The sequence below is a fragment of the Alosa alosa genome, chromosome 7 (assembly GCF_017589495.1).
Source record: "Alosa alosa isolate M-15738 ecotype Scorff River chromosome 7, AALO_Geno_1.1, whole genome shotgun sequence".
Classification (NCBI taxonomy): Eukaryota; Metazoa; Chordata; class Actinopteri; order Clupeiformes; family Clupeidae; genus Alosa; species Alosa alosa.
In genome coordinates, this window is record NC_063195.1 from 25173960 (window position 1) to 25196030 (window position 22071).

Here is a 22071-nt window from a genome sequence, read left to right on the forward strand (position 1 = left end):
GTGTAGCTATATCAGGAGAGGTGTAACATGTTGTTGTCTAGTCGAGTCATAATTAATAGCATAGTCATATCAGTTTGTGAAGTGATGAAATGTAACCGCGCGTTCCGGAGCCCTTGTGAAATAAACATTAAGGAAACTACAGCTAACTTCAGCTAAATTCTCTTTGAAGAATGTTTTGACTTCAATCGACAAAGTGAACGATAAATAATGTACTTGTTCCATGCACAAATAAGTTATTTATGGTGCAAGTGATTGCAATGCTAAACAATACTTCCCAGTTTACTTTTGAGCAATTATGCCTTCTGGCTGACTAGCCTACAAACATTATCAGTAGTCTGGTGTTGTTATTGTTGCTTTTAGTCAAGTGACCGCTCTCACTTGCCCACTTCCCGGTTGCATGACCGCACCACATGAGCGGTGGGAATCAGGCTAAGGGTTGACTCACAGCTGGATCTTTCTCAGTGGACTCTGTGTCTTCCTCTCTGAAGTACACCTCGACCCCGCTGTCGTTGTCCTCCGCGTTGGGCTGCTTCTTCTTCTTCTTTTTCCTCCTCTTTTCCAAAGGTGCTTCCTAGAGTCAAAAAAGAAAATGACAACCTCATCGAAAATCAAAACTACAACATGCTTTTTTTTTTTTTTTTTGGATAACTGAAAACTTCTATGAATAGCTTAAACTGGACAGCTAAGCAAGACCACCAACACCAACACCAACACCAACACCAACACCAACACCAACACCAACACGTTACATTTATAAAGCACTTTTCTCAACACTCACAGGGCTTCACATGGAAACGGGGACCTCACTAACCACCACCAATGTGTAGCACCCACCTGGGTGATGCACGGCAGCCATTATGCGCCAGAACGCTCACCACACACCAGCTTGAGGTGGAGAGTGAGGGAGTGAATGAGCCAATCACACACACACACACACACACACACACACATAGACACACACACACACACACACACACAAAACTCACCACCACTGTACTCTCTGTTATCTTCCTCTTCCTCTTCTTCTCCAGTCTCTTCCTGAGTGGCAGGCGGAGGGACTCTGGGATGATGTCTGCCTTCCCAGTGTCCGCTGGAAGAATGGACAGCTCCACGTGACTGTTCTCGCTATTCACACTGAGAAAAACACACACACAAGCACACAAACAAAAACATCAACAATAACAAAAACATAAGCACCTTTCCATTTGCTGTGTGTAACAACGCTCAGTGATTCTTCCGTTCATTAAAATTACCTCAGAACTTTGACAGTGAGTAGCATGTCCGGAGCGACATGTTTGGAGTAGAGACTGTGATCCTTCACGTAGTAGTTGGTCGCCTTCTTATACTCCACTCGCCCTGTGATGGTCCTTGATAACCTGTTTCACAAGGAGGTCACAGACCAGAGTTCATTTAATAGTCATTCCATGTAACCTTCAGAATGCTTCAACAAAGCTTCAGTAGAATTGCTATGTTTAAGAAATGTCATTAGCTTAGCATGTTAGCATAGCTAGCAGGGCATATCAAAACTGTATTAACATCCTTTATTAGTGTTCCATACCTCAATTTGCTCACAGGGCTGACATCAACTTTAACATTTTAGCAGTTGTAAACATTTTTTTAGGTGAGTGCTTTTTCACGCCAGGATAAGTGCAGTTACACTATGACAAAAGAACTCCAAAGTTACCTGACAAAAATGCCCTTGTCTCCCACGGCTGCTACATAGCCCTGAAGGACCGGCCTTTCCTTCAGGTCCTCTATGGACAACACCTCAGCGTCTGTGATTGGCAGCTTCTTATCTGGGTGAGTCCTGCATGGCATCACATCAAACAGTCACATGAGATTAACAGTGCATTATGGGAAAGAGTTAGGATAATGTTGGGGATTTAGTGTTAATAAATTTTAGTCATTGCATACCTTGATGGTCTGAGCGACACGTGATATTTATTCTTTCCATTGTCTTCAAGAATGCAGCACCTGAAACCCATTCACACATTCTTTTCTTATAATTTCTGACACCAATGTTAACATTTGTGTATATCAGGTTGGCATGCCTAACAAATCACACACCATATTGATTGATTGATTGATTGATTGATTGAATAATTTCACTCACTACTCTCTGTCCACCCAAACATGTTAAAATTCACATTGATCTTTGACCCCCCCCCCTCACCCTGTCTTTGCACGCACCTGACCAGCTGGTCCTCGCTGTACTGCTGGAGTGGGTTGGGCGCATAGCTGTCCAACAGGTCCAAGATGGACGCCGTGCCCTTGCCCCCAAACGGCAGCTTGAGCAACAGGCCCACGCGCGGCATCACCTTACTCACGGCCGCTATGACGACGTTCCCCGGCGACAGCGTGTGTGTCCCTGCAGAGGCGGGAGCGACAAAACAGGAAGTGAGTCAGGTTTTGTTTTGTTTTTTTGCGCCTCCCTATCACACCTCCTTCCCCGAGGGAGGAAGAGTAGAGCGCTGCTGTAATTTCTCATGGGGGAGGTGGAGAGAGAGAGACAGAGAGAGAGAGAGAGAGAGAGAGAGGGATGAAGGAAGGGAGAGTGGGAGGGAGGGAGGGAAGGAAGGCTGTGCTCCGCATTCAGCAGGGAACAGAGGATGACTCAGCAGAGATGGTAACCATGGAGGCAGGCAGCTCCGACAGTCTGGGTGCTGGGAAGCTTGTGGGTTTCATAATTGTGCACCACAACGTGTGGTTGTATAACACTCCAGTGAGTGTCAGTGCAAAATGTACTATAAAGGTTTATTTATTTTTTAAAGATGTTGAACTTTACAGTTTCCATATCAATTTCACAAGATCAGATAGAACGACAGGCCACATTCAAGGTGATGTGTTCAGTATGGCAACAGCAATACTGTGGAGCTCTACTGTTTCCCTCTCTCTCTCTGCTGGAACTGTGGTGTAATGCCTCACCCTCCCACTCATCATATAGAAGCCATCATGGCTTCAAGTGTATAGTCTTTTCCCCCACAAATGAATCATAATTAAATTGAATTTGTTTTCTCTGAATTCAATATCCAAGAGTAGATGGGGACTGACATGACTGACTTGCTGGATGGGGAGGCCCCATGCTGACTACAGAGCCTACGCACACTGCAATTTAAGGAGGGATAATTGACTGGTATTTGATGAACCACACAACTGTCTGACGCCACTGCTCACTCCATGCGGTCTCACTTATGGACATTTGTACAACACTCACCCTTGAAATATTTCAGAAATTCAATGAGGACTGCCAAGGCATCGCCACCAAGATCATAAACAACAATAAGGCAATAAGGTCATTTTGATGTTTGAGTAGTTTCAAATGTTGAAACTCAAACTTCCTGTGTGCATGTCAGCTGACTTCTGAATCATATGCAAACAATATATATACAGTTTCCACTACATAGTTTGTTTATACCACACATACAATCTGTAACTATTAATAGACAAATAAAAACGATGGTTACATATTTAACCACAGCTCTATGAGTTTGGGAAGCACAGCCTCTGGTGGTCAGTAGAATCGAAATAAAGTTTGTTTGTTTGTTTCATCTAAGGCCATTTCAGCAACTAAGACTATTTAATGGCCAGAGAATTTTGTGTTATAGAAGCTTGAATATGTTTTTTTTTTTTTTTTAAATCTATGCTAGTAAGAAATTCTACAACCGTCAAAGGGGGGACCTTACTAAAAACATCAGCTATAGAATTTTGGTGATAAAATTGTTGTCTTTTGGTTTTCAAGGCAGGGCAACAGATCAAAATATGTCTCACTGACAGGGGCATTTTGCAAAATTGGCATAATGGAGGATCTTCACCACTCAATAGAAAGCTATAGAATTGAAATATAACACCGTTTATAATGGAGCAGGTGGCCCAGCGTGAGGCGTGTTGGCGTACCGGTAAGTGAGAGGAAGAGACGCTTGGGCTGGGTGGACACGGACACCACCTTGGCCTTCATGGCCTGGCCCACCTTCACCAGCTTCTCTGGCCTCTTGGCCTCCTGGAGAGCCACGGGAGGAAAAAATAAACAAAAACAAACACAAAACAAAAACAAACAATACTGTGAGCATTTCATTTTCAATATGGCAACTGGTGCAGTGTGATTTCAGGACTGTTATAGTTACTTAAGGTCTTACTTAGGTCATTTTGGAGCAATTATATGAAGAACTCTTGAAGGAATACAGTATACAAAGATTTGTAGGTAGCTAGCATAAATATTAGTTAGCATAAATTACCACATCAAATTACTATATAAAATGAAGTTTGAGTTTGCTACAAAAAAAGCTGCCATCTTTGCCCTTATAAGGAGATCTGGTATCTTGCAATTTTTCCTATGGGAAAACAACATGGGGATTTTGATAATAATCACACCTGTTACACTCTCGGTGGGACGAAGAAGTCTGAAATACAGAAGTCTTGCCCAACACGATGTGTGCGATCTGCCTTTGAGTGGGTTCTGCGATCTGTGGTACGTTCGGTACATATTTTGACTTTGCTACTCCAGAGCTATAACTTGCAGTGCAACTTGCCGTTGGTAGTAGGCCGATTTCAGAGCTCTGTTGTATAACAGACTGAAATCTTGCTTGTGAGTGCAGGCTTGTTACCTTGGCATTGGTCGTCATGGCCAACACCTCCACAGTGCCTGTTATCTTCGGGGTCACTGCAACCTCCAGACACTTTATGGCTGAAATATACTGAGGGCAAACAAAGACCAAGCATTGTGTGTGGTGAATGTGTGATCCACTCTCTCTCTCTCTCTCTCTCTCTCTCTCTCACACACACGCACGCGCACACGCACACACACACAATGATGTATCATTTTGAAGACACTTCAGTCTGAGGTGGCATGGTTACCTTGGAGGCATAGCAGGTGAGCTCCTGGCCAGGTAGGAGGTCGTCCATCTTGATTCCGGCCTCCAGAACATTGCGGTCCACCGGCTCCTTCACCTTTCTGATTACCATTCACACAAACACATAAGGGAACACACATTAAAAAAACAGGGAAACACACACACACACACACACACACACACACACAAACTTGCAAACAGCAATAACCAAAAGGGATACCAAAGCCATTCTCTACTCCACTATAATCAGTAACGCAGGCTTAGGCACAGAATGCCTCACCACCACTCCAACATAAGGGACCATTAGGTGGCGTAATGTTCAGGAGTTCCGTTAAGAACACCAGATGGCTGGATGATGACCCCCTCCTCACCTTGGAAGCAGCGAGAGGACAGGCTGGGAGTAGACAAAGCCGGGGTGGGAGATCGGCAGGAATCTGCAGAGAAACAAACACACACACAAACACACACTAATTAGGACCAAAGATATCCAGACAGCTTTAAAACAGCATTAAACAAATCTTGAGAGACAGGTTAGGATTATAATGGTTTCACACATTGTTTTGTTTATTTATCTATTTTTAAGACATGGGAATAAACCTACAGAGACATTCTCAGTGCTTAAACCAAAAGAATAGGACGATATAAATGAATGAATGAATAAATAAATAAATAAATAAATAAATATAGAAATGGCATGTCTACATTGGCTGAGGTGAAGTCAGACTTGTCTGGTTGAGTGCGGCTAAATTTTGTCACCCACTTGTGGCTGACGACGTCCCTGCCCCCGATGACGCGGGCCTGCACCTCCTGGCCCACCTTCAGGGTGCTGGTGGGGAAGGAGCCCGGCTCGGGGTCCTCTAGAACCTCCGACACGTGGGCCCAGCCCGCCACTTCCCCAGGTAAGGTCAGACGCACCTGGAGGATACGAAACGGACCGGGAAGAAATCATATATCATTGAATGTGTTATTAATAACACATTTACAATACATTTTTATTAAGAAAACATTTTCAAATACATTTTTGCACACATTCAAAGTGGACGCCAGTTTTGTGATGAGTATTTCCTAGTTGCCCTTGCTCATGCTGGGGATTTTTGGTCAAACATTCCAGATCAACAAATTATTTTTTCTCCCCATGCAGAAATTGCTACAAGTCAACAATCCACGGGCAAATAACCAAAAAAAAAGGAAAGAGAAGTCAAAAAGAGGGTTGGGGGACACCCACTATCCTCAGTCTCAGTGCATAATGCCTTTACTTTACTTTACCTGCATGGGCTTGATGGCGCTGACCAAGGCGGTCACCACGTCCCCACAGCGAAAGCTGTGCAGCGAGCCACGGCCGTCCGATATTGTCCTCTCGCGCCGGGCAACGGCAGCGGCGGCGGCAGCCGAGAGGTGCGGCTTAGCGCTGACCCCAGCCTCACGGCTCACTAGCGGAAGGCCATTCAGTGCCTCACTGACGGGCTCAACGATGATGACCTGTCCCCTCAGGGTGTCGCCGGCCTTCGGCTGTTCCGACTCGCTGCCGAAGGTCTCGTTGAGGTGGGCGGTCAGCGGGACAACGGTCACGTGGGCTGTGTCTCCGATGGAAACCACGGCAAAGTCGCCATCGATGTGAAGTATCTGAGCTTCATGCTTTGATCCACTCACCAACTGTGAAAATGAAACAGTATACATTTATTTAACAGTCAACATTATTTACCTCAAACGCAAGAAATGCATAATAACATAACTCAATTATTAAAACAAACATTTTCTCATTCAGATTTTTACTTATTGACAAAGACAGACATTTAGTTCAAAATATGTGCTCTGCAAAGTGCAAAGAAACTTAAATGAGAAGCAGAGTGAAAAATGTTGATTGAAAACACAGGGGTAAAAAAATAACTGTCTAAATCTGTATTTATTCTGCATGAATGAAGACATGATCTGAACTCCTGGTGGTGTTGAGTGGAGGTTAAGGTGAGGTTGAAACTGACCGTTTTCCTCTTGCTGAGCAGCGCGGGCAGGAGAGAGACGTGCACCTGCGGGGTCCTGGGGTCAACCTGTAACACCACTGCCTTGACCATCTGTCCAGAGGTCACCGTCACACCTGAAACCAAGTATTTACGCAGTCAGAAATGTCACTGTTGGTTGGTGTGCAGTGCACCATGGGGGTTGTTCATCAGCATTCACTTACTGAAAGAAAGTCCTCTCCAAACATAAAGTTTTCTGCTTATTTACAAGACCAAATGGTTGAACTTAATGACAAGGGGCTCCCTGCACATGAGTTTAAAGGGACACACCATAGGCTAACTGGTCCAACCCACTTCCAGTGCATTATGCTAAGCTAGGCTAACGGTATCAGACTGGGTTATTGCATGCACAGAGAAGAGAAGGATATGCATCCTCTTATCTAACTCTGGGGTAGATGGCATAATGAGCTAATTTCCCAAAAAGCTGGCATGATCCTTTAAAGGGATCCGATGTCATTTTGGGTATTTTGGCAACTCTAGAGCTCCCCCTAGAGTTGCGAAATATATATGAAGAGTTTGATTCCAAAATGCTATATCCACCATTTTTATGAATTTTCATAAATAACTTTTTTACATTTTGTTTCACAAGGAAATTCAGTAGAACTGTAATTGGATATTGTTGTTTGATTTATCTTTACTCAATCAAAACAACAAAACAGCAATTCGATTGATATTACCTGAAATACTCATTAAAAAAATAACATAAAAAAAATAACATTAAAAAATGACTTTTTAATGTTTTCAAAAATGGAGCTAAAGCATTTTGGAACTAAACTCTTGATATGTTTCATCTACTTCTGCTTCGAGGCTTTTATATTAAGGTAAACATCTTGCATATAATAGTGCTGCTTTAGAGCGAGAGGCTCAGGCCCAAACACTGAGCTCTACTGGTGGCCCTGCTCCTGCTGCAGGGACTCCTCACCGGCCAGGTGGTGCTCCGAGGCCAAGATGGAGACGGTGGAGAGGTCATCTGAGGAGAAGGAGCAGGAGGCGTCTTCGAGCAGCTCGTCCACCGTCAGCTTCAGCCTGCTGCCCACAGCTAACGACGACAGCTGCTGCAACGCGTCCGAGCCATCTAGAGAGAGAGCGAGAAAGAAAAGAAAGAAAGAAAGAAAGAAAGAAAGAAAGAAAGAAAGAAATAGAGGGATGGGGTGGAGTGGATGGAGGATGAAGGGAGAGATATAAGGGAGGTGGACAGGACGACCATAAGAGAACAGGGATAGTGGAGAACGAGGGAGAAGAGGTGGAGAAACAGACAGAGAGAGGAAGAAGAGGGAAAATAAGTTAAATTCAAAAAAAAAAAAAAAACACAGCAAACAGAGGTAGGGGATGGAGGGAAATAAAAGAGATTGCAGAAGAGAATAAAGGGTGTTACATCAACAGAAGTACAGAGTGTAAACAGCTCATTAGCGGGTGATTGCCCAGTCTTGTTCTCTAGGGGAGCTGCATGCTTGTGTTTTCCTCTTCATAACTAGCACCTGCACACACACCTGACTCTGTGACTCTACATGCTCCTGGTTAACTTTTGCATAATTGCAGAACAAACACAAATAAAAAAAATTGCAGAACAAACACAAACAAAAAACACACACACGCACACACACACACACACACACACACACACACACACCGAGTTTTTGTTTTTCACGAGTTGATTCATATACAGAGGAATCCAAATATAATGTGTGGAGATTCTGAAAATTCCATAACTCATAGGCAAAGCCCAAAGGTATAAGGGCGGTTTAGTTTTGACGATTGCACTTGAGAGAGTGCCGTACTTTGACTATATCCCCTTGCTTTAGGATCTCTGGGATAACCTGAGATTCATACACACTCACACAAAGTCCAATTGTGGATTCCTATTCACTCTCCCTTGGATGCCAACCATGACTGTTTACTGTGTTGCTACGGAAAATGTCGGGTGAGCGATGACTGAATGGTTCCCTCCCAAAACGATCTGTTGTGACGACAACAGGACACTCTGCCCTTCCTCTTCCTCAGGTCCTTATTCTATCCATCTCTCTCTCCCCTTCACTCTATCCATCGCTCTCATGGTCCTCATTCTATCCATCACTCACCCCCCAATCCCCCTCAGTCAATCTCTCTCTCTCTATCACTATCTATCACTCACTCATTTGCTCTTCCTTGCCCTCCCTCCTTCTTGTTTCTATACCCATTTTCAACCTTTCATTTCTGTCCTTTAATTAATAGATGCATTTTACCTCTTGAGTCCCTTTTTGGAGTCTCTTTCTATGTTCTCATCCAATTGTAACACCCTTTCAGCTACCAATGTGTGTGACTATAAAATGTGATTAATACATAACACTTGCCTTTCGTCATCTCTCCATCCCTTTCTCTCTCTAACCTCTCCCACTGATCATCCTTTTATCTGCTTGTACTGCACCTTGGATTACCTATGTGCATGAATACTAATGTGCTGTATAAATAAACTTGCCTTTCCTCCCTTCTCCCTTTATCACTCTCCCCGTCCATCCCTCCCCCCCCCCATCCTCTCCCCAGGTCCACATCCTCCCCTCACTCTCCCCCGTCCCCATCCCCCCCTCTTCCTGTTTTAATAGATTCATTTTACCTCTTTTGGCCCCTTTCCTGAGTCTGTTTCTATGTTTTTTTATCCACTTGTTTAGTCAGTGGTAACACACTTTGTGTGTGATTATTAATGCGCTGTATAAATAAAAGGCTGGTAACCATTCTCGTTTATCCCACACTTTCTCAAACTTAATAACCTCTTCGCATGTTCATCCGTTCATCCAATATACGCGTCATATCTCCTGCCTCTCTCCCATCTCATAACTTTCTCTCCCCCTCTTTCTCTCCTCTCTCTCTCTTTCTCTCCCTCCATCTCGCACCTCTTCCGCTGATCATCCGTTCATCCAATATACTGAATCACTCTCTCCCTGCACTCTCTCCCCATCTCCTACTTTCTCTCCCCCTCTTTCTCTCCTCTCTTTCTCTCCCTCCATCTCTCACCTCTTCCACTGATCATCCTTTCATCCAATATACTGAATCACTCTCTCCCTGCACTCTCTCCCCATCTCCTACTTTCTCCCCTCCTCTTTCTCTCCCTCCATCTCTCACCTCTTCCACTGATCATCTCTGTGGCGGCCTTCCTCTCCTGGAGTCCTCTGGTCAGCCTCTCCTGCCCCTCTTCCTCCGGGCTGCTCAGCTCCGACGCCTTCAGGCTCACCAGGAAGCGCCGCTTCTCCTCGTCCAGGTTGGTCACCTTGGCGCGCACCGTCTGGCCCATCTGGAACACGCCCTCCGTGGACGCCACGAACCGGTCGCTCATGGCCTGTGCGGAGGACGCAAACAGAGACAAAGGGGTTAACAAAAAACCCATCGTATACTTCAAGTGAATTATGCTAAGCTAGGCTAACGGTGCCAATCTGGGTAATAGACTACCGAAGTCTGACGTAGCGTTTCCATGACGCCAGAATCACTGGATCTAAACAAACACCGCTAATGGTGATTTCAATGGTTAGATTGATTTGTTTAGATCCAGTGAAATTGCTGCCTTGGCAACGCTACGCCATTGCTTCGGTACTCTATTGCATGCAGAGAAGAAAAGGCCATGAACGCTTCAGTTACGCGCCTGGTGTAGCTCAGCCCTTACTGTAAATCAACCAATTAAATGAGTTCATATTAACTTATGCAATCTCTGGGGGCAGCCGAGGTGACTTACGGCTTTGGGGGCGAGGCCGTAGAGTCCGTGGGGGAACTCGACGAACACGCCGTAGGGCATGACGTTCTTCACCCAGCCCGTCAGCTCCAGGCCCAGCTGCAGGCCCGAGAACTCGGTGGCGGCCGCACCGCGCTCCAGGCACGCCCTCAAAAGGGGCTTCTTGGTCAGGATCTGGAGAGGGGGGCGGTTAAGGGCAAACAAGATGGAGGCCCTGGACCAATCCTGAACACACACCCGAGGAGTCTGAACCACTAGGTTACATTTACATGCATTCATTTAGCAGACGCCTTTATCCAAAACGAATTACAGAAATGAGGAATAACAGCCAAGCTACAGTGCAGGGGGAGGACTTTAGGTAGGAATTAACACTGCATCAGTGAGTCAACACTAGCACTAGAGAATGAGAGTGCAGACGTTACAAGGTAGGAATTAACACTGCATCAGTCAACACTAGCACTAGAGAATGAGAGTGCAGATGTTACAAGGTAGGAATTAACACTGCATCAGTCAACACTAGCACTAGAGAATGAGAGTGCAGACGTTACAATGTAGGAATTAACACTGCATCCGTCAACACTAGCACTAGAGAATGAGAGTGCAGACGTTACAAGGTAGGAATTAACACTGCATCAGTCAACACTAGCACTAGAGAATGAGAGTGCAGACGTTACAAGGTAGGAATTAACACTGCATCAATTAACACTAGCACGAGAGAATGAGAGTGCAGATGTTACAAGAACTACTCAAGTGCAGCAAAGGAGAAAGTGTTAGAAGAAGAAGGAGGTAGAGGAGGGAAGAAATGGAAGAGAGAGAAGAGAGGGAAGAGAGAGAATAGAGGAAAGAGAGGAAAGAGAGGGAAGAGCAAACAGGACAAGGAGGATATAGATATATCTGAGGACAGAGTGACTGCATGTGTGGTTCTACTTTATTAATACTTGTGTTTCCCCTGGGACTCAATTTAACTACATGACTTTACTTCTCAAAGTGTAGCAGTGGGCAGCTCTCTTCTGATTAGTAACCTCATCGAATACAATTTATGGTCTCCTGTACTATTAATGCAGTGAAAATGACTATACATGACACACTGTGTCCTCTGTATTAGTGCCTACTGAAACTCTGTAACAATCAGCCCTTTACGTCCTTTTTTTAAACAGCTGTGTTACTATAAGCGCATTGGGGTTCTTGGGAATGAAAGTAGTGTCGACAATAACAAACCGCTTCAATACTGTCACAAATACTTTTGGCCTTATTACACCAACACATATGCATAAGAGCCGTATACTGCGTTAATAAAGCACACAGCAACCAACAAATATTCAGGCGGGCGCTGAACAAAAAGAAAAGACGCACCAAACAGTTGAATTGAATGACGGCGCTAAAGTATATTATTATTACACCAATTATCCCGTTACAACCAACAATACTTGAATCTCCCCTTGTCTCAGTCCCCAAAATTAAACTAAAAGTCCAAACTAAACGAAAACTTCAAGTCTTTCCCAGGATCGCTTATAGTCTTTATATTCCAACCAGGGAAACAGGTAGGCATGAGAATAATCCTCTGTCGGGCCGCGAAAAATAAATAATCCACAACAAAAAGGCAAAAGGTCAAAGCTGATTTTAGTGATATACCACGCCAAAAAATACCCAAACGAGATAGATCTCACCAGATCCGATTTGAGCGCCGGGCAGCGTTAACGCCGGGTTGAAGTTTGGGGTCCGGCACGCCCCTCTTGCTGGAGACGTGCTGATATGAGGTACAGTCTATGCAGTTGCACAATGTTTCTCCTCTCCTCCTAAAAGCAGTCTCTTAAGGCGTTTTTTTGAGCTCTCAAACCCAAGGGAACTTTTTTTTTTCTATGTGGCTGCAGCAAACAATACTGGCTCACGCATTCAAACACCCTGCCTTTTGCTGAATCTCCCACCGACCGCCCAAACACCTGACGCACCCCCTAAGTAAGTTTGTATGCGTGGTCATAGCAATCATGGGACCCGAGGCCTTAAAGAGACACCCCACATTCTTACCAAAACCACAGTGGACAATACATATATTACACAGATATACATATGAATATCATTCCTCATACATAAACATTATAGGAAATCAAGATAATGTTCCGTGCAATAATAAATGTAAAGGAACACTTAAATTAATGTGATGATTGTCACAGATCCCCCCAGCCGGGAGGCATTGGGGCCAGAACTTGGTAGTAGGGTTTCAGGTTGACCACATTAACAGTGTCCATTTTTTTGTCCTGGTCATTCCACTGTATACTGATAATTGATGGGGCCTAGTTTTCTCACCACAGTAGCTGGACCTGACCACTTGGGCTAAGCTTCGATGAGAAGTTTTCTGATGCTTTAGAGAGTGGGTGATCACGGACCCGTGACCAGGTCTCCCGGCAGGAGTTGTGCCCCTCTCCTGTGGGTATTGTAATACCTGGCTTGTCTGGACTGACGCCTCAACTCTCTTCTTGATTTGCTCATTCATTTGTTTTTGTCTCTCCAGGAGTGTGTATGGTGACTGTTGCGTGGGAGGTGAACTGATGAGGTCTCCCAGTGGACCCTTCAGGGTTCTTCCGAAGCCAGCTCTGCAGGTGTGCGGCCTGTGGTTTCATGATGGGCAGCATTGATGGCTAAACGAACTCCCTGATCCACTGGTCCCAGTTCTTATGTTGGTCCCCACATATGACCTTAATCATTGTCTTGATGGACCGGTTGGACCGCTCCGTAGGAGGTTGGCAGGGGGTGATAACTGGTGGGTGAATTTATAGGCCACTCCCAGGTCTTGCAGAGGTTAGCTATTTCATGGCCAGTGAACTGCGGCCCCGGTCCGAGACCAACTCCCCGTGGGACACCAAAGCGGGTGAAGATTTCATCCTTTAAGACGGACACAATGCGGTGTGCCTTGCCATCTTTAAAGGGAACATCTCACCCATTTTGTGAAGTAATCCACCAGGACGAGAAGGAAGGTGTTGCCTTTTTGCTGCGGGGAAAGGGCCCCATGAGGTCCATCCCCAGCTCCCAAGGGTCCTCCACTAGAGTAGGCTGCATGAGGCCAGCCCGGCTTCTGATTTTCAGCCTTGTAGACTTGGCAAATGGTACAGACCTTGGACGATTCCACACGTCTTCATGAATGGATGGCCACCAGGCTACCTCAAGGATCCTCAGGAGTGTTTTCAGCCTGCCCAGATGCCCACTCAGGGGATGATCATGGAAGTAGGCCAGAAAGACAGACACAAGAGACTTTGGGACGACCAGCTGATATTTTCCCCCCTTCCTTCACAGGCGACCCGTCGATACAGGAGGCCTTGCAACTTTGTGAAGCCTATCCTGTCCAGCCTACTAAGGGTGTCTGCCTCTTTGGCTAGGTCTGTGACCTCTGAATCCTCTTCTTGTGCCTTCCTATTTCAGTCAGGGAAGAGGGCAGATCGGAGGAATCTGAGGCATTAGCCAACACACAGACTGCAGCTGAAGAGGGAGGTGTAACAGCTTCGGGACAGGGCATCAGGGCGATGTTATGGAGGCCTTTCCTGTACTGGACTTTGAATTTAAACTGTTGGAGTCGTGGGATCCAGCGAGGGTCAGGCGAGAGGAGGTTTTAGGACAATTGAAGGCCCAGGTCAAGGCAGCATGGTCTGTGTGTATAGTGAACTCCCGCCCCCTCCAAGGTAGTGCCTCCACTTCTCAACAGCCCAGGCGACTGCAAGACACTCCTTTTCAGAGGTGGAGTAATTGCACTCTGCACCACGCAACCCCTGGATGGTGGCTGATCACCATCTCCCCCTTCAGCTGTTCTCTGCACCAGCACAGCCCCCAAACCCATCATCACTGGCATCCGTGTGGACTTCAAATGGCAGGGGAGGTGTCAGGCTGCATGAGGATAGGTGGCCCCGCCCAGTGCCCTCTTCAGCTGATCAAAACTGTGCTGACATTCCTCTGACCAGACCCACCTCTACATCCTTCCTCTTCAGCCGATTCAAGGGAGCAGCCAGGTCCTGCGAAATGGTCAATAAATTTGTGGTACCACCCCACAAGGCCTAAGAAACGCTGGAGGGTCTTTATGTTAGTGGGGCGGTGGATACATGGTCACTGCCAGAGTCTTTTCTGGATCCACCTGCACGCCCTTGTCCGAAACTACGTGGCCCAAGAACTTCAGCTCCTGCCGGAAAAAGGCACTTCTTAAGATTAAGTGTCAGGCCAGCCTTATGGAGCTTCTCTGGGGAGTGATGCAGATCCCGGAGATGTTGTTCAGGCGTTGGCGAAAAGACTATGACATCGCCAATGTACACACAGCAGATCTTCCCTCTAAGCTCCCCAGGACCTTCTCCATTGCATTCATGAGCCCAAGCTCTGGCATTCATGAGCCCAAATGGCATACACCTGAGGCCATGGGGGTTACACCTGAACTGGTGGCCCATGGCCTTACTGTCTCGCTGGACATGGCGACCTGCCAATAGCCGATTTCAGGTCAAGGGTGCTGAAGACTGCTAACCGCATAGACTCCAATAGTTCGTGGATCAGAGGCATGGGGTAGGCGTCTGGGTGGGTTTTGGCATTGAGGCATGAAAATCCACACAAAATCGAATGGAGCCATCTGGCTTCTTCACTAAGACCACCGGAGCACCCCAGGCAGACTGTGATGGCTCAATAATGCCATCCTTGAGCATCTGCTCCACATGGTCAGCGATGATCTACGCTTGAAGGGCGACACCCTGTATGCCCTGCAGCGGACAGGCACCTCGGCCAGTGGTGAAGATCCGGTGTTCCTCAACTCTGGTCTTGCCTAGTGTCCCAGAGCATACCATGGGCCAGGCCTGGAACAGTTTCCCTGACCTCTGGAGGGTGGTCTGGAAAAACAGGGGCGCCACTCCCAATGATGGAAATGGACCCAATGAGCCTGGGCGGGGAACAGCTACATATAGGCTGGCATTGGAGCGATCTTCAGGCTCCTGCCTCAATGTTCCCTCTAGCGGGTGAGACAGAAAAGGATGGAAAGTATAGCCCTGGGTCCCTTCCTCCATAGGTCTGGTCTCCCATATTGATGATGGTGGAGGTTTTGCTAAGAAAGTCCAAGCCTAGGATGATCGGAAAGCCAGGTGGTTGTCAGCCATGATAAATGTCTCCAGAGCCCATATCACCTCATGCCAGGTGTACAAAAGCTGTGTCTTTCCCACAGCCCCATAAGTCTTTCCATTGGCCAGGGCCAAAGCTCTGGTTATCACTCGGCTTCAGTGGCTCACCGTCCCACGAGCCAGCTCCAGCCAGACACTCTGCTGCATGAGTGAGTAGGTGCATCCAGTGTCGAACACAGCATGGCACTGCTTTCCCCTCCTCCAATTGGGACATGGAGGAGCACCACTGGAGGCTTCCGTCCCAGCTGCACTACTGTCACCACATCAGCAGGTTTTCCTGGCATCCTTAGAAGGCCCTTGTCCTGGGTCTTCTTTAAGCCCTTCTCCTTGGCCTTTTGCTGGTCCACCTTTCCCCAGTACTCTTTAGATGAGCTGCAGTCTTTCTCCACCAGGGTGCCAATCTGAACCAGCTGGTCCACGTTTGTGGACGGTGCCCTGAGACAGCCAGCTATTCGAGGGTTGCAGTTGTTCAGGATCTTGCGCACCAACTCAGTCTCTGTGATGTCTGGTTTCCACCGCAGACACAGAGCACGCGGTAGTCGTAAGCAAAATCCCTCAGACACTGATCTGGCAACTGTACCATGTCCCGTGCTTTTTCTTCTACCTCGGTGGTGAGGTAATCAGGAGGGAGGAAGGCATCCTTAAAGGCGTCCTTAAACTCAGGCCAGTTGTGCACATTGTTTTTCGCCACCATCCACCAGCTATGTGCTGGCCCTTTAAGCGTGTTGGACAGAGCCTATCAGCTCTGCATCAGACAATGGCAGACTGCAAAAATGTTTCACAGCGATCAACAAAATTAAGCACATCGGGCCACTTCCCTGGACCCACTAAAGAAGGAAACTCCATCTGTATAGCCGGCCTGGAATAAACCACAGCAGGTCTGAGGGTGGGTTGGCTACCTGAAGCACTCAAAAGAGGTGAGAGGCTCGTGCTTAGTGTAAAAGGCTGTGTAGGTGGCTGAGATAGTGCTCCGTGAAGGGGTGTCTGAAGCTGGGCACCTACCACACTATGAGCTGGTTGGTTTGGAATGAGCTCATGAACATGAGGGAGAAAAGGGCCGCTGACAGCACTGTCAGAACTAGCTGCCATGTCAGGAGTGGTCACGTTGGTGAGAAGAGGAATGATGCCACTGATAGCCGGGTCATAACAGGCCCTGCCGTGCTAAGAGAAGCATGAGTTTGTGTGAGCGCACTGGGTAACAAGGTGCCAATGGAACACCATAGGAAACTTGAGCAGGAGTGGAGCGGCTATGAGGTGGAAGAATAGTAGCCCCACGGCGTGGATAAGGCCTCGGGGAGAGCAACAAGGCTGGGCAGCTTCAGCCGTTCCATTTCTGCTTTCCATTTTTCATCACGCCTTTGTAAGCACTCCACTAATTTTTCCTCAAACTGTTTCAGTGTTGTTATCATGCATTGCTCAAGCACCTCAACACTTCGGTCCACATAACTCCTTATACCTGCTTCTCTGTTCAAGGCACTATTAACAGAATCTCTGAAGTCAGTCTCCAGCCGTATTTAGTCTGTCCATGACTGAACCTAAGTCGGTGGTAATGGTTGTGAGAGCAGGAAGTGTGAGGTAAGATGTGTTTCCCTCATCTCCAATGCTTTGTTCATTCTCTTCTGGGTCTGACAGGTAAAGTGAACTAATTAGTGATGTTACTTCCCCCACAGGATTTCTTCTAGTGACCCATGCATCTCCCCTTGGTTCATGGTGCGGTTCACTAGGCCCGCCCCTGATGCAGGTGTAGAAGCCCGGTGCCATGCTCAGAGATTTCGATCCTGGGATTCGTCAAGCTCAATTAGAGCTGGACCACTTTCTTGATACATATCTCCCCTTTTCCGTAATAAACAGTGCTTAATATTCAATGCAAAGCAGTGTAGTGTGTAAGCAATTATTGCTTTTTGTGTGTTCAGCAATATACAGGATATAATTACAAGTTAACAACAGCAGACAATATTCCCGACTATAGTAATAATAAAGCAAAGTCAAAAATTACATTTCATTCCCCGTGACACGGGCCACCATCTGTAACAATCAGCCCTTTTCGTCCTTTTTAAACAGCTGTGTTACTATAAGCGCACAAGGGGTTCTTGGGAATGAAAGTAGTGTCGACAATAACAAACCGCTTCAATACTGTCACAAATACTTTTGGCCTTATTACACCAACACATATGCATAAGAGCGGTATACTGCCGTTAATAAAGCACACAGCAACCAACAAATATTCAGGGGGCTGAACAAAAGAAAAGCGCATTCAAACAGTTGAATTGAATGACCCAGCTTAACGCAGTATATTATTATTACACCAATTATCGTGCAACCACATTAATATTTGAATCTCTCCCCTTGTCTCAGTCCCCAAAAATTAAACTAAAAGTCCAAACTAAACGAAAACTTCAAGTCTTTCCCAGGATCGCTTATAGTCTTTATATTCCAACCAGGAAACAGGTAGGTCATGAGAATAATCCTCTGTCGGGCCTTGCCCGAAAAAATAAATAATCCACAACAAAAAAGGCAAAAGGTCAAGCTGATTTTTAGTGATATACCACGCCAAAAAATACCCAAACGATAGATCTCACCAGATCCGTTGAACGTCGGGCAACGTTAACACGCCAAGTTGAAGTTTAGTCCGGGCGCCCTCTTGCTGGAGAGCGGCGTATGAGGTACAGTCTATGCAGGTTGCACAATGTTTTCTCCTCTCCTCCCTTAAAGCAGTCTCTTAAGGCGTGTTTTTTGAGCTCTCAAACCCAAGGAACTAGCTTTTTTCTATGTGGCTGCAGCAAAACAATACTGACGCATTCAAACACCCTGCCTTTGCTGAATCTTCCACCGACCCGCCCAAACACCTGACGCACCCCTAAGTAAGCTTGTGCGTGGTCATAGCAATCATGGGCGGCGAGGCCTTAAAGAGACACCCCACATTCTTACCAAAACCACAGTGGACAATACATATATTACACAGATATACATATGAATATCATTCCTCATACATAAACATTATAGGAAATCAAGATAATGTTCCGTGCAATAATAAATGTAAAGGAACACTTAAATTAATGTGACGGGTGTCACAACACACCACTGAAAACGTGTCACCTGCTAGGACATAAGGGAACATATGTTCACTTCGGACCAGACAGGATGGTGTGAAGCATATGGCCCTTTTCCACCGCAGGATCTTAGTGGGTAATTTTAGGGGTCTCACAAACAAAAAACAGGAAAAAAATTTGACTGATTAAAACTTGGCACAGTGAGTGTGAGTGTGAACAGGGGAGGGGAAAGGATACGACATTCTGTTTGGTCTTGCTGAGACACACGGCGTCCGAGATGACGTCGCCCTCCTGCAGGGCCTCCCAGAGTAGCGGGCAGTTGGAGGCGTGGTCCGAGAGGTGCATCATGGGCAGGTGAGCGGGCGCCTCCTCAGGGAGGATGGCCAAGTTCAGGCCGCCAGAGACCTTACCGACAACACGTGCCTCCACATTCTATCAGAGAGGAGAGAGAGGGGTGTTAATTACTTTCTCCTTCTCTCACACACACGCATGGACGCACGTCGCACACACACACAAACACGGACGCACGCGCGCGTGCACACACACACACAACTGTAGTACATAGTCACGTATAACACATTGGGATGCCTCCCATCAGTTACCTTTCCGATCTCGAAGTTGAAGACGGGCTTGTTGGCTTGTCCCTGGCCCTCCGTCTCGCCCTCCACCACGGCTCTGAAGGACAGCAGCAGCTTCTCGTTCTCCGCGTCACACTGCAGCACCTTGGCCTTCACCACCTGTGTGGGTCATAACGAGGGAGACAATAGGGGCTTAGGAACACTATGGTCAGGCCACTCATTTGCACTGCACTTCTGATGTCACAGAACCAGTTTGTTGTATTTGTATAGAGAGAGAGAGAGGAAGAGAGAGAGAGAGAGAGAGAGAGAGAGAGAGAGAAAGAAAGAGAGAGAGAGAAAGAGAGGAAGAGAAAGAAAGAGAGAAAGAAAGAGAGAGAAAGAGAGAAAGAAAGAGAGAAAGAAAGAGAGAGAGGTTAGTGGTGGTTAATGTGAGTCCCCCTATATTGAAAAGCACTTTGGGTGCCTTAGTAAAGCATAATATCAATGCAAGTTGCTGTTGTTGTTGGACTAAAGTTATCATGAGGCATTTGGCACATTGAGCGGACTCATCATTGTTTGTGTTTAATTAGCTAATTGATTTGACCCACTTAGTTTGGTCTAGTAGAAAAACAGAACAGTGATGTGGAGCAGCCAGATCTTTTGAAAGGAACCAAGATGGAAAAAGAGGGAGAAAAAGCAACAAAAAAAAGTGCAGTCTCATTCTGGAGAAATCAAAGTAGTCTAGATCTTGAAAGGAGTAAGAAGCAGAGTGGGCGAGACTAACAGTGAGAACTGGGACACTAGTGTAAGAGCAGGAGAAGATGGACAGAGAGAGAGAGAGAGAGAGAGAGAGAGAGAGAGAGAAAGAGAGATAGATAGAGAGATAGAGAGATCTTTATTGATCCCCAAGGGGAAATTCAAGAGAGAGAGACAGAGAGAGAAAGAAAGAGGGGGAGGTAAGAAAGAGAATAAATGAGTGCCAAAGAAAGGCACGTGAAGAGGAAACACATAAACAGATAGATACATTAAATAGAGGATTTGGGGAATGCTGAGGGAAGGAGAAGGAGAAAGAGAGAGAGAGAGAGAGAGAGAGAGAGGGAGGGAGATAGAGAGATAGAGAGGGAGGGAGAGGGAGAAGTGGAGTGGTGGTCACCTGTCCAACATAGAAGAGCTGCTGGGGAATCGTCACATGTTCGGTGCTCAGCTCGCGCAGGGGCACCAGGCCCTTCACGTCGCCATAGAAACGCACAATGCAGCCAAACTCCTTGACGCAGACCACAAAGCCGTGTCCGATGCGGCCCACGCGGGCGTCTGCGTACGTGGCAAACACCCGCAGGGGCGACTCCACCATGCCCTTCTTCCGCGTCAGAGTCAGCTTCCTGCCAGCAACATCAACTGACAACACCTGCATGCACGCACACACATACACAGTAAACACCAGTGTACTGAATAATTTATGCACTTCTATTTAAAAAATGTGGCCTAATACTTTGAAAAAATATGCAGACAAACAACATGTTTGTGAGACATATAAAATGGGTAATCACAAACACATGCTTACACTGATTTATGGGCAATATGTCTACAATTACAATCTATCAATCTAAACAGATGGTATGCATTCACATGCGCACACACAGACACACACACACAGACACACACTCACAAACACACTCACAAACACACTCACAAACACACTCACCCGGCATTTGATTTTGTTGCCCACGGTAAACTTCTTCTCGGGGTTGGTGAGGGTGACGTCTGCCATGTGGATGCGTGGCACCATGCCTTTGATGTGATCCGTCACCTTCACAAACAGGCCGAAGCGCGCCAAGCTCAAGATAGTACCCTGTGGGCACACACACACACAGTGACGACAGACACAGAGATGAACCATTTTACACACAGCAGTGTTCATGTAGCGTTCCATGGATCCAGCACACTTCCACAATACGATGACCAGAAGTGAGGACCTATTAATGGAGGCCATATTACTGAGGGAGGTTAAAAGAAAAGGGACACACTGAATCTGTTAAACCAAAAGATTACGGTAACACTTCTACTTGACAGTATCGACATAAGAGTGACATGACACTGTCATGAACAGAGCCGGACAGTAAGGGAGTACATTTACTTGAGTAAGTCAAGTCAAGTCGGCTTTTATTGTCAATTTCTTTACATGCACTGGTCATACAAAGAATTGAAATTTCGTTTCTTACTGCAGACATAGACATGCTTTAAATACAGACATAGACATACTATAGACATAGTCATAGACAATAAACATTAAATTAAAGTGCAAGACTGAAATATAGAACATGTATGTATCAAAATAGAAATATAGGACATATATATAAAAAAAAAATAAAGGTAGTTGTGTTGTATATTTATATAGTCTTAACAGTTACATGAAGTTTAAACTTGTGCTTGTGTGACCTGTATATTTACATTGATATGCAGTATGCAGTAATTTCAAGTATATCAGGCTTGATGTGAAGCAGCAACACGTTAGGCTGCGCAGTCACAGTGCAGTTCCACAGGGCGGTGTTGGGGGAGGGGGTTAGGGTAGACAGGATCCTAGTTTCCTAGGTTCCTGGCTGGCTGGTGGGTGGGGGGCTGTCAGTGATGGGAGAGTGGGTAGAGTGTTCAGCATCCTGATTGCTTGGTGGATGAAGCTACTTGCCAGTCTGGTGGTGCGGGAGCGGAGGCTCCTGTACCGCTTTCCAGAGGGCAGGAGGCTGAACAGTTTGTGTGCAGGGTGAGGCGGGTG

At 46.4% G+C, this 22071-nt stretch overlaps 1 protein-coding gene across 1 annotated transcript in view; it reads right to left on the reverse strand.

Annotated features, from left to right (window-relative positions):
• pdcd11 (programmed cell death 11) overlaps positions 1–22071 on the reverse strand; it is a 35734-nt gene that overhangs the window by 6856 nt on the left and 6807 nt on the right. Inside the window, 20 exon segments of the mRNA XM_048247411.1 lie at positions 446–571; positions 987–1134; positions 1254–1376; positions 1685–1807; positions 1915–1974; positions 2191–2368; positions 3895–3997; positions 4602–4691; positions 4852–4948; positions 5219–5281; positions 5608–5762; positions 6114–6500; positions 6827–6939; positions 7785–7937; positions 9959–10172; positions 10563–10733; positions 18982–19176; positions 19347–19481; positions 20455–20706; positions 21004–21150. Of these exon segments, the coding sequence (XP_048103368.1) occupies positions 446–571; positions 987–1134; positions 1254–1376; positions 1685–1807; positions 1915–1974; positions 2191–2368; positions 3895–3997; positions 4602–4691; positions 4852–4948; positions 5219–5281; positions 5608–5762; positions 6114–6500; positions 6827–6939; positions 7785–7937; positions 9959–10172; positions 10563–10733; positions 18982–19176; positions 19347–19481; positions 20455–20706; positions 21004–21150 (3033 nt within the window).